This window comes from Rhinatrema bivittatum, unplaced genomic scaffold, assembly GCF_901001135.1.
Source record: "Rhinatrema bivittatum unplaced genomic scaffold, aRhiBiv1.1, whole genome shotgun sequence".
Lineage (NCBI taxonomy): Eukaryota > Metazoa > Chordata > Amphibia > Gymnophiona > Rhinatrematidae > Rhinatrema > Rhinatrema bivittatum.
This window is the reverse complement of record NW_021820313.1, coordinates 603,255-614,187: the sequence shown is the minus strand read 5'-3', so window position 1 is coordinate 614,187 and position 10,933 is coordinate 603,255. Positions and strand designations below refer to the sequence as shown.

General features: G+C 52.7%; 1 protein-coding gene across 3 annotated transcripts; it reads left to right on the top strand.

Annotated features, from left to right (window-relative positions):
- The first annotated feature begins 5,079 nt into the window (after nt 1-5,079).
- On the top strand, nt 5,080-10,930 carry LOC115081419 (kelch-like protein 17). Of its 3 annotated transcripts, none has more exons than XM_029585872.1 (9): nt 5,080-5,598; nt 5,878-6,240; nt 6,625-6,811; nt 6,900-7,046; nt 7,632-7,760; nt 8,173-8,349; nt 9,049-9,195; nt 9,452-9,617; nt 10,015-10,930. In XM_029585872.1, exons 1-9 carry the CDS (start codon nt 5,326-5,328, stop codon nt 10,172-10,174), a joined length of 1,749 nt encoding a protein of 582 aa, XP_029441732.1. In that variant the 5' UTR covers nt 5,080-5,325; the 3' UTR covers nt 10,175-10,930. The 3 variants fall into 3 exon arrangements, with proteins under 3 accessions (XP_029441732.1, XP_029441731.1, XP_029441733.1); XM_029585871.1 differs by having other exon boundaries at nt 5,080-5,634; XM_029585873.1 differs by lacking the exon at nt 9,049-9,195 and having other exon boundaries at nt 5,080-5,634.
- Nucleotides 10,931-10,933: the final 3 nt, after the last annotated feature.

The window sequence follows — 10,933 nt, the reverse complement described above, 5'->3', positions numbered from 1 at the left end:
GATGGGGGGGGGGGGGGGGGGGCGGTAGTGATGCCAGCGGGGCTCGCCTCTCGCAATAGAAGAAACCGATGAGGAAAGCGCGGGGCCGGAAGAGGTTTCCCCCCCCCCCCACATCCGAGATGTCAAGCGAGCAAGAAATAAAGTTGTGTAAGCGGAGCAGTAGGGGCTTCCTCGGGGACGTGTCCTAATACCTTTTGTGAAAGTTCCTCCCAGGTGTCGTCAGCCAGGGGGGAATTTCCGGAACAGCCAGGGCCGCCGTCCCGTGGGCCAATCTTGCCATTGAGTCCTGATTTGATGTTGCACGCTGCGGTCATTGCAAACGGGGTGCGTCCCGATTTATTTATTTGATTTCTCAAGAAGGGGGTAGGGTTTGTAGGAGGGGAGGGAGCGCAGGTGTAAATCTTTCCAACCTCACTATAGCTACGCGTAGGGGGCCCTCTGTCTTCAGGTTTGTCCCCGGCTCGGGCCTCGGGCTAGGATTTAGTCAGGAGGTAGGGCCGCTGGCAGCTCGCCCCCCACCCCGCGCCTGGAGGAGGTCAGGTGAAAGGGCAGTGGAGGGGCAGCAGCGTCCTTACCATCAGTTATGGAGAAGACTTTGCTCCCTGGTTTTGTTTTGGGGGGGGGGGGGGGAATTTTTTTGCCACCGTTCCTGTCCGCGAGACGGCGAACGGATTTTGCTCTTTTGATAGGACTTTCTAGCCCAGAGGTCCATGTTAAGGAGGCAGGAGATCCCATTTGCCCGCTAGGATCCCGTCTTCTTCTATCGCTGGGAGTTTGCGTCTTTTGCCTGGTGCCTGCGTCCTGAAGGTCACGCGGTCGGAGGAGCAGGGCCGGCTGAGACAAGCACGTGGGACATAAGATTTATTTGTATTTATTTAGTGATTGTTGTATACCGCCATTCATGTGGATACATATCACGTCGGTTTACAGCATAAATCAAATGTTAGTTACTACGTTTGCATATAAAAGAAGGGTAAGTTTTAAAACGGCTCATCTAAAATATAAAATCTATCTCAACAGAAGCTAAAATACAATAACAATGGATCCAAGTACATCTTAAAATACAAAATGTAACATTAAAAGTATATCACTTAAAATTATAAATAAAAGACATCAATCCTTGCTGTTAAGGGCTTGGTTAAAAAGCCCGGTTTTGACTCCTTTTTTAAAAAGTCCGATATTGGTTCCCATCCTCAGCTGTGGTGGTAAAGAGTTCCAAAGGTTGGGCCCGGCGGCAGTAGATAAAGATCTTTCTCGTACAGAGTTCCTAGGAGCAGATTTTATTCTCGGAATTGGTAATAGCCCAGCATTGGCAGATCTGGTTATTCGTGCTGGTACATGGAAATGTAGCGCTGCATTTAACCAGACGCCCTTCTCCTTGTACAGCGATTTGTGAATTAATGTAAGTGCTTTGTATTGTGACCTGTATCCCATAGGGAGCCAGTGAAGCTCTTTCAGAACAGGGGGTGATGTGCTCACCTTTCTTAGTGTTAGTCAATACCCTTGCGGCAGAATTCTGCAAGAGCTGCAGCGGTCGCGTAGTGGAGATTGGTGGACTGATCTGAAGATATTTTGGGTTGCGGTACATTTATTTTGTTGGATTGACCTCACCAGTGCGTCCAGTATCTTTTTGAGAGGTAAAGGGGATCCTAAAGCCAGGGACATCCCATCTGTGAGCACATCTGTGTGAGCAAGAGACGGAGACACTCTGTGTCCCCCCTCCCCCTGCCAGAAAGGACCCCGACGCCCGGGGCCTGTGGACTGAGAGAGAGTTTGTGGCTCCAGGACACCACGTGCCCCTGTCTTCAGGACACAAAAGCATTTGACAGTGTCTTGTTCTGCTTTGCTTTCTCTTTTGAAAGCACATGGCTTACTTTGTTATATAACGAGTGACATTATTTCCCACTAATGGCTTTGCTGCAGGGAACGAGACAGGGTGGGCACTGTTTAGTTTAGAGGCTGGTTTTAATGCCTAGGCACCTCTCTCTGTACAATAAATACACTTTCCATTGATTCTTGTGGTCAGGTGTGTTTAGCAGATTGTAAGCTCCATGGGGCAGGAACTGTCTCTTATGGGTGTCTGTACAGTGCCCTGTATGTCTAGTAGCCCTTTCTAAATGATACTCTAGCAGCAGCAGTAGTTTGTCCTCACGTCACAGGTTTCAGATTTGGTGAAGCTAAAGTGTAAGAGAGCGGCAATGACTTGTTTGGTTTTCTTAAATCTCTCGTGCCGTCCTTGGAGAAGGTGATGCGATAAGTGTAGGAACTGCTCAGCTCTGAAAAATGAAACTGGAAATGTCTGAAGCCTTGGATGCTTTAGGAATCTTAGGGGATGCACGGGAGGGCAATTGTAAACGGATGGGACGTGAAATGAGGTATTTGGGGCTGATCATTCCCAGAGGTCTCTAAGATCTGTGACTGTAATGTAAGAACATTTAATACAAAGAATGAAACTAAAGTTACCTACGGGAGTAATTTACTATTAGTATTTAATGGAAAGATACAACGTTTTTAAGATGAGCAAGACTTGCCAGGGTAACTTTCTGGGTTTTTTTTCAATTCTTGCCAAGCTGAACGACAAAAAAGCGTTTACAAGAAATGAATAGGGCAATTGCTAAGCTTTTGCATGGGGGGAGAGCTAGAGTAGGCATCAGAATTTTAATGAAAAATAATTTGTTTGGGGGACTGAGCCTCCCTAACCTGCAAGTCTGTTACCTAGCGTGCATGTTGCGGCATGTTAGGAACTGGCTTTCGGGGATTTCCGTGTTTCTTCACCCTTTGGGATTCCAGGCCCCATTACCTCAAGGTATGGCTGGCATGCAAAAGAAGCAGGAACCACCGAAGTGCAGAGGGGAGAAATCCAAAGGAGCCGTATGAGATGGTGGGCGAGGAGGAGCTGATGCGCACCGGCCAGGAGGAGAGAGACCTGGAGGTGGCGCACCGTCGTCGGAGGCCAGGGTGCTGACGCAGTGCGACAAGGAGGCAGCCAGAGCCGGGAGAAAGCCGGGAGAGGCAGGAGGAGGGGATCGTGTCACTGTACGGGTCGTCGGCAAGCCCCCACCTGGAGCTCTGCGTTCGGTTCCGGAGGCCACATCTCGGCGAGGCTGGAGGCAGTCCAGGGAAAGGCCCAACTACCTGAAAGGTATTAACGATGCAAGAGAAAAAAAAGAAGCTTTCTTTTATTTTTTCCCAACAGAAAGTAAGTTCTGGAACTAGGGGGTCGTGATATGTGCAGAATTCAGCAGCTGGCATTGGTGCCTGGTAGCTCAACTCGGCAGTGGAGGACTCCAGTCTTGCCAAAGCTTCGCTGGCTGCCAGTCTGTTGGCGCGCCCGACCGAAGGCTCTCAGGCTGCTTCTTGGGTGGGCTTGCCCTGCCTTGCCTTAGCGCTGTGCATGGGTTTTACTGTCCGTCGAGATCCGGCCTCGCAGAATCTTTCCGCCCGATTACATTGGACGGAACGCGAGCATGTCTTTTCTGTGGGCGGCACCCTGAACTGTGTGCTAGTCGGTACTCACTTATTGTAAAATCATCTGTAAATGTAGTCATTGTATGCACTATTGCCATTTTAACAGTGTCATTAATATTGTATCCCTTTGTATCAATAAAAATTAAAAAAAAAATGTCTTGTGGTGCAACCGATACAAATTAACAAACGAGTTTTGAAAAAAATTGTGTAAGAGGAGCCCCTTAACTGACTCCAATCCGTGGGGGTGGGAAGGAGGGAGCAGGGAGAAGGGGGCAGATTTAGGGTCGCCACCTCTCCCGGGTCAACCCAAAGACCTTGATGTGGTCAGGAGTTTGGCCCATTGCCTACAGGGAGAAGTGGTTCTTAACGTTTTTCTTTAAATGGAAATCAGAACTGCAACTCCTTGCATGCAGTGGGGCAAAACCAGTCATGGATGGTTCAGCACCTTTAGGTCGACCTGACTGAGGGGACAACTCTAGGGACATTTTTTTTTTTTTGGAGCGGATGCTGGATATCTCAATATTTGTCCCATAACTGTGACACACTATGGGTGTGACCTGGGATGAGTTCCTGATGTCCTCTGGTTAGGCAGGAAGACTGTAAGCTCTTCTAGGCAGGGAGCTCCTTGCAACTGGATGTAATTTGTTGTGCAGCGTCTCCTGTTGTGTCTGTCATTTAGCTTCTGCAGCTCCTACCTTCTCGTGGTTTGTTTTTTTTCACGTTTAACATCTTTAAATGTTATGATTGTAGCATGCTGCCGCAATGACCCAGTTTCTGGAAGGAGACGATAGACCAGTCTTGGGTTTTGAGCTTATGGTGGGATTTGTAGCCCCTGTGCTGCTTCCAGATGAAAAGGGGCAGTACTGCTACCAGAATGCAGCAGGGCAATCTCTCACCTGTTTTTTGGGTTTTTTTTGTACAGTGATGCGTACATTGAGTGGCGCTATAGAAGTGATAAGAAACAGTAGTAACTGTGTGGTAGGAGAGCTGGATGTCAGAAAAAACCAGGACTGACCTAATATCTCTTTCTGGCAACCAGAGCACGAGATGGGTCTGGGGTAAAGTTTGCCAACTCACCTTGGGTCAACCGAAAAACTATTTTGCCCCATTGCATGATTCTCTGATTTGTAGCTCCGATTTTTTTGTCAGTGAGGGCCTTAAGCAAATCAGAACTACATCCCCATGCATGCCCTGAGGTAAAAGCAGGGCTGAATGAGCCTGTTTGGTTGACCTGGGTGTGAGATGGCAACCCTGCTGTTTGGCGACCTCATTTGGGTACCTGCCAGGTACTTGTAGCCTGGATTGGCCGCTGTTGGAAACAGGATCCTGGGCTTGATGGACCCTTGCTCTGAGCCAGTATGGCAATTTCTTATGTTTCTTATGTAAGTCTACCATTTTTAATGTTTGAAGATGTTTCCACTTTATTTTTCTTGGGGACGGGAGGGAAGGGAAGCGAGGAACCCTTGGAATAAATTCAGACGCAGGAATCTGAATTAAAAAAAAAAGAAATCCTGCTGAGAAAAAGCAACAACAAAAAAAATAAAAGTACAGGAAATGACGTAAAAAAGACAGGTCGGCGACTAGAGGGATTTCCCAGGTGCCGCAGCTGTCAGAGAGCGGAAATGACGACACATCAACCACAGGCGTCGCCATTGCAACAGCGCGGTTCCGTACAAACGCCCCCTAAGACGGGCTCGGTCCCCCCCGAAGGGAACGAAGCACCGGAGCGGCTTCCCAGTCCCCCGCATTAAACGCAGCAAAGGCGCCCCCGCCCCGGAAGCTCTGGTTCCCACGGTGGCGCGGCCCGCGCCGGGCAGCGCGTGCCGGAAGTGATCGCCGCCGCCCGGTCTGCAGCCCATGGACGCGGCTCCCCGCAACGCCCCCGAGGGCCAGGAGGAGTCCCTCTTCCGGGACCCCCTGCACCCCCAGCGGGTGCTGGAGGGCCTGAACAGCCTGCGGGTGCTCGGCGGCTTCTGCGACGTGGTGCTGTGCTGCGGGGGCCGCGACTTCCCCTGCCACCGCCTGGTGCTGGCCGCCTGCAGCTCCTACTTCCGTGCCATGTTCTCCCACGCCGGCCTGCTCGAGGCCCACCAGGAGCGGGTGGCCATCAACGGCGTGGAGCCGGCCATGGTGGGCGCCCTGGTCGAGTACGCCTACACCGCACAGGTGCTAGCTCGCCGCCTCCACCCTGGCAAGCTAAGCTTGCCTTTCGCCGTCTCTGGCGTTTTCCAACCCCCCCCCCCCCCGCAGGCTCTGCGTTTTGCTGACACTTCCTTCGGCCAGGGGCTGTGGCAACGAGCGGGCAAGAAGGGCGACTGCCCTGGGCGTCAAGCTATAAGGTGGGGAAATGCACTGCCACCTTTATGAATTATCCATGTTCACCCCTTCTCTCTCTCTCTCTCTTCCTAGGTTGTCATCAACAAGACCAATGTGCAGGGCCTACTCGCGGCCTCAAACCTTCTGGATGTGTTGGCCGTGCGTGAAGCTTGTTGCCGCTTCATGGAGCAGCACATGGATGAGAGTAACTGTGTGGGCATCCACTGCTTTGCCGAGGCGCATGCCTGCCCGGAGCTGAGGCGTCGGAGCCTGGACTATATCCTGAGGCACTTCAGCCAGGTGTGCCGGCAGGACGAGTTCCTGTGCCTGGCCAAGGACAAGCTGATGGAGATTGTGTCCAGTGACGACCTCAACGTGGCTCAGGAGGAGGAGGTGTTCGAGGCTGTGGCCCTGTGGCTGGAGAAAGAGCCGGGCCGGAAGCAGAACTTTGAGAAGGTGATGATGATGCCCTCATGGTTACGGGATGTCATAAATACTGACCTGTAGTTTCCTAAGGAACTTCCAAGACTATAATGGGGTGCCCTTTATTGGGGGGAGGTGCTTGTAATTAATCCCTCATAGAAGGGGTAGATGATGTATCGGGGCTCCCACTGTTTTAGGGTGGTGACGGTAATGGGGGCTCCATGCATCTGAAAGTTCTTCAGGGTGACATATTTTGAAAGGAGAGTGGTAATGTCAGCAAAATTTGGGGAGAGAGATTGTGAAAAATAGGAACATGTACACACGTATATACGCGTGTGTATATAATATCCCTTTATGCAAGCGTGTGTGCGGCAGGTCCGGGGTGCGATGACTGTGCACTCATAAAACTTTCCTCAGGTGTTTGAGCACATCCGACTGCCTCTGATCAGCCCTTACTACATCCACGATGTGATCGAGCCTCACGGCGTCGTCCAGGGTTCTCCACCCTGCCAGCGTCTCGTCTCGGAAGCAAAGGACTTCCTGCTGCTGCAGGATCGCCGGAACGAGTTCTTCGGGCCACGCACCAGGCCTCGCAGGTCAACCGGTAACCAGTACCTCCCCCCTCCCCCCGCCTGTCTTTCCGAAACATTGTGAGGCACGCTGTAATGCCTCCATCCTTCTCCCTGCTCCAGGCACCTCGGAGGTGATAGTGACCGTGGGCGGGGAGGATGACAAGGTGGTGCTGCGCAGTGTGGAGAGCTTTGACCCTCTCGCCAATCGGTGGCGCTCGCTCTCCTGCCTCTCCTTCGCCGTGAGCAAACATGGGCTGGTGGCAACAGGTAATCTTTGTGCCACCATCACCGTCATCGTCTGTGCCTACCGCAATCTGTGATGCAGAGTCATGCCTTTGCCGCTGTCAGTCACCTAACAAGGGGGTACCGGCTCGCGCGACGCATCACGGCTGTCGTCGTCCCATCGTTGGTCGCTGCCGGAGCGGGCGTTACTGTTGTACAATCCCCCTCGTCGTTCACCACTGTGGCCAGGGATGCATTTCGCGCACACCCTTCGTCGTCCTTGTTCCCACAACGCCATTCGGTACATTCTGGATCGACTGCGCAGAGCCCAGCAGTCACAGCACATAGGTCTGGCCCTGCAAACCCAGGCTTCAATCCCACCACTGCCGTCAACTATTCCTTGGTGCACAGAACTTTTGAAACCAATCCCACACCTCCCATCTGCTCTTAACAATGTGATAGGTTAACAGGGTCTTAGAACATGATGATAGATAAGGACCATCTATTTTCCCAGTTAAATACCCGGTTTGTTGCTTTAGGCATCTGCTCATCTCTGACTATCCTTTCTTGAGAAGGGAAGGGGGGGACATGTTGCCTGACTCCTGCTGCACTCTTGCCTTTTCCCTGCAGGCTCTACGCTGTACCTCGCCGGGGGAGAATTCTCAGACAGCTCAGCCAGCAAGGAGATGTGGCGGTATGACCCCTGCTTCGACAGCTGGCAGGAGATGGCGTCCATGAACGTGGCTCGCTCAGAATTGGGTACTACATCTCAAATGGTTTAGAAAGTTCCACGCCCCTTCAAGGTTATCTCTCACGTCTTCTGCCAAGTCTACCTTGGCTCCTCCTTGCTATCCCCTGTACCATCTTATCCTCCTATCGTCTCTCTCCCCTGCCTCTTTGTCTGTGGGTGACTCTCCCTATTGGTAATGCCAGTTGTCTCCGTATGTGTTTATGTGCATCTATCACCCCACTCTGTCTTCTGCTGAGAAGGGGATTTCACAGCCCTTGCACTCGGTCTTCTCCCAGACCGGTCTGTCCTGTCGTCTTGCGCGTCCAGGTCTGGATACAGGGGATGGCTTAATTTTCGCTGCAAGATGGCTGCTCCTGGCCGGACTTGCTGAAGTGGCTTAAAACTCTCACGCCCTCCTCCTCCTCTTTCTTCCCTCCTCAGGTTTGGCCACGCTGGACGGCTTCGTCTTTGCGGTGGGGGGATGGGAGGGCTGCTCGCGGCTGGACTCGGTGGAGTGCTACCGCCCTCACACCAACACCTGGCACTTCGTGAAGCCCATGAGGATGGCGGTGACCAGCCCGGCGGTGACAGCTCATGATGGCCTCCTCTACGTGATGGGTTTGTTCTTTTCTCTCGTGTCTCTTCCCAGCACTTTGTTCATCTTCTTATAAAATTCTGCCCTTCCTCCACTTGAATTCTAAAACTGCTGGTTATAGAATTGTAGACAGATGAGGCTGGAAGTGGTCTCCGGAGGCTATCGGGGCTGGAGGGGGACTGTTGAGCTAAGTTAAAGCCTACGAATGTTGAACGGCGCAATCTACTGTAAGGCCACTGGGTGGACCTGTTCTGTTTAAGGGGAAAGGTTTGTCCTCTGTCCTTTATGTGTAAAGTTACTTTCTATTTCGTTGATGTTCTTACTGATCTCTTTCGTTACGGAGATGCTGCTCGCTTCCTGTCTCGAGCTGTAGCGAGCTGAAAACGCTGCAGGCGTGTATCTAGGGTGACGACAGCTGGGAAACCTGACTCCATGCGCTGGCAGGGGAGCACATAACCCACTGGTCCCGGATCCGTCGGGCTACACGCTAGGAAAAGCTAAATAAGGGCCCCATTTCAGATTCCTGCTGCATCTTGTTCTCGAGAGCGCTGGAACAGGCTCATCCCGTGACGGGAACCTTGGCAGATCATCCGGAATCAGAGAGAGGGTTGGATCTCACAAGGTCATTGGGAAATAGAGAAAAGTGAGAGACGTCTGTAAATCTAGTAAGAAGGAGCCGAAAGGGGTCTGAGGAGGACATAAATGTTCTTTATGCCCTGCAGGGGGCGCTGTCCTGGAAGACGGGGATGGAATGGACCTAGTCCAGGTTTACAACCCCAAGGTCAACGCCTGGACAGAAGTAGCACCCATGAGGATTGCGCGTTCGGGATCCGCCGCCTGCGTCCTGAAAGGGAAGATCTACGTCATAGGTGAAGGAGAGTGCGGGGGGTGGTGTCCTCGGTACTGAGACGCATCTTGTTGGACTGCCCTTCCGACGTAAATAAGAGTTGACAAAACATCATAAGATGTAACAGTTCCACCTGCTGAAGTCATAAATATATAGTACATTCAGGGGTGTGTGTGTGGGGGCGGGGGGTCTCGGTACTGGAAAGGCAGGGGTGTGAGGTGCACTGGCAGAGCCGATGGTGGTTGAAGTGCTGAAGAATAATTGTGACTTCTTCGTAGGTGGCTGGCAGGCCTCGACGGAGAACACGGACAAAGTAGAGTGCTACGACCCTAAGACGGATACCTGGTCCATGTGCTCCCCCATGAGAGAGCGGCGGTACCGGCCCGGCGTGGCTGTGGTGGACGGGAAGATCTATGTCTTGGGTGGGGAGGAAGGCTGGGACCGGTGAGTGCCTGTCCGTGCCCCCAGCCTGTGGAGCAAGGGAAAAGCCCTCAGGGCTCGGCGTGCATTTGGCATAGGTAGAGGGGGTACAGCAGGTCCCAGAAGACATTGTGACTAGGCAGAGGGTAGTACAGGGCCCAGAATACATCGCAGATAGGTGGGGGCAGAACGACAGGACCCAGGATGCATTGGGAATAGGTAGAGGGGAACCAGAGCACCCAGAATGCATTGCAAGTCCACCATCCAAGCAAAACTCTTCTTTCTAACTCCTGTAAAATGTCCTGCAGTGTCGTGTGGGTGTGATCTCACTGGATGGAGTGGGAGGGGGTTCGCCGGGGAGGAGGGTAGCGCCTTGCCTTCCTCACTTATCCATCCTTTCTCCCCACCCCGGCTCCGACAGATACCACGACACTGTCGAGCGGTACTGCGAGCAGACGGACTCCTGGGAGATCGTGGGCGAGATGCCCAGCAGCCGCAGCTGGCTCAGCTGTGTGCCCCTACAGATTCGCAAGGCCGTGGCTGCGGGAGACCCCCGGGAGCAGGAGAACCCCGGCGGCTGAACCCCCCCTGCCTTTTCCCCTTCAGGATGTGGTTTCTGAGACAGCGAGGCACCGGCCTGAAGACTGAATCTGTTTCCAAATGCTTCCGGACGAGATCACCTCGCGTGCGTGAATGGAAACGAATATTTATGGAGCAGGGGTTGTTGATGGCTTCCAGCGCGACCTCCCTCCTCTGCTGGAGAAGGATTTTACAAATTGTTTGGTTTTTTTTGTTAGAACATCCTTCCTCTCCCACCCACCCCCCCCCCCACCCCCCCACATGCCTTCTGTTTTTGTAGAAACATGAAGTGGGTTGTACCATCGGGTCAGCAGCTGAAGCTTTTCCCGTTTTGGTTGCGCGGGTGCCCATTGACCTCCCTTTTTGAGGAGGTCGTTCTGCACAAAGGAGTGCGTCGCCTCGGAGCAGGCATTTCCTGTTGCTGGCCGTCAGGCGCAGAGGGGGTCTCTCGGCCCTACGGGCTTCTCCTCCCGTGACGGTTACTTCTAGCCAACCGTTACCTGGATTTCAGCCTCTCCCACCACCTCCGTTTACTGCTCCGTAGCCATCTGTGTCTCCAGCACTGTCCCCCCCCCCCCCCCATCTCTACCTCCAAGCACAGTGCATCATGGGAGTTCCAAGATGGCTGCCCTTTGAGGACCTGGGAAGCCTTCCTTTTCCCTCTTCATACCCCCCCTTTTTTTTTTTTATGTCAAGTTACGCCGCAGGGCCGAAAGGCATCCAGAAAGCAGGGAGAGTAAAAAAAAAAAAAAAAAAAATGG

Bases quoted from the DNA above. Each gene is read 5' to 3' on its own strand.
- LOC115081419 (XM_029585871.1), top strand. From the start codon at position 5,326: ATGGACGCGGCTCCCCGCAACGCCCCCGAGGGCCAGGAGGAGTCCCTC. The intron at 7,047-7,631 runs GTAATCTTTGTG...TTTTCCCTGCAG, and splicing joins ACATGGGCTGGTGGCAACAG to GCTCTACGCTGTACCTCGCC. The intron at 9,618-10,014 runs GTGAGTGCCTGT...CGGCTCCGACAG, and splicing joins GGGGAGGAAGGCTGGGACCG to ATACCACGACACTGTCGAGC.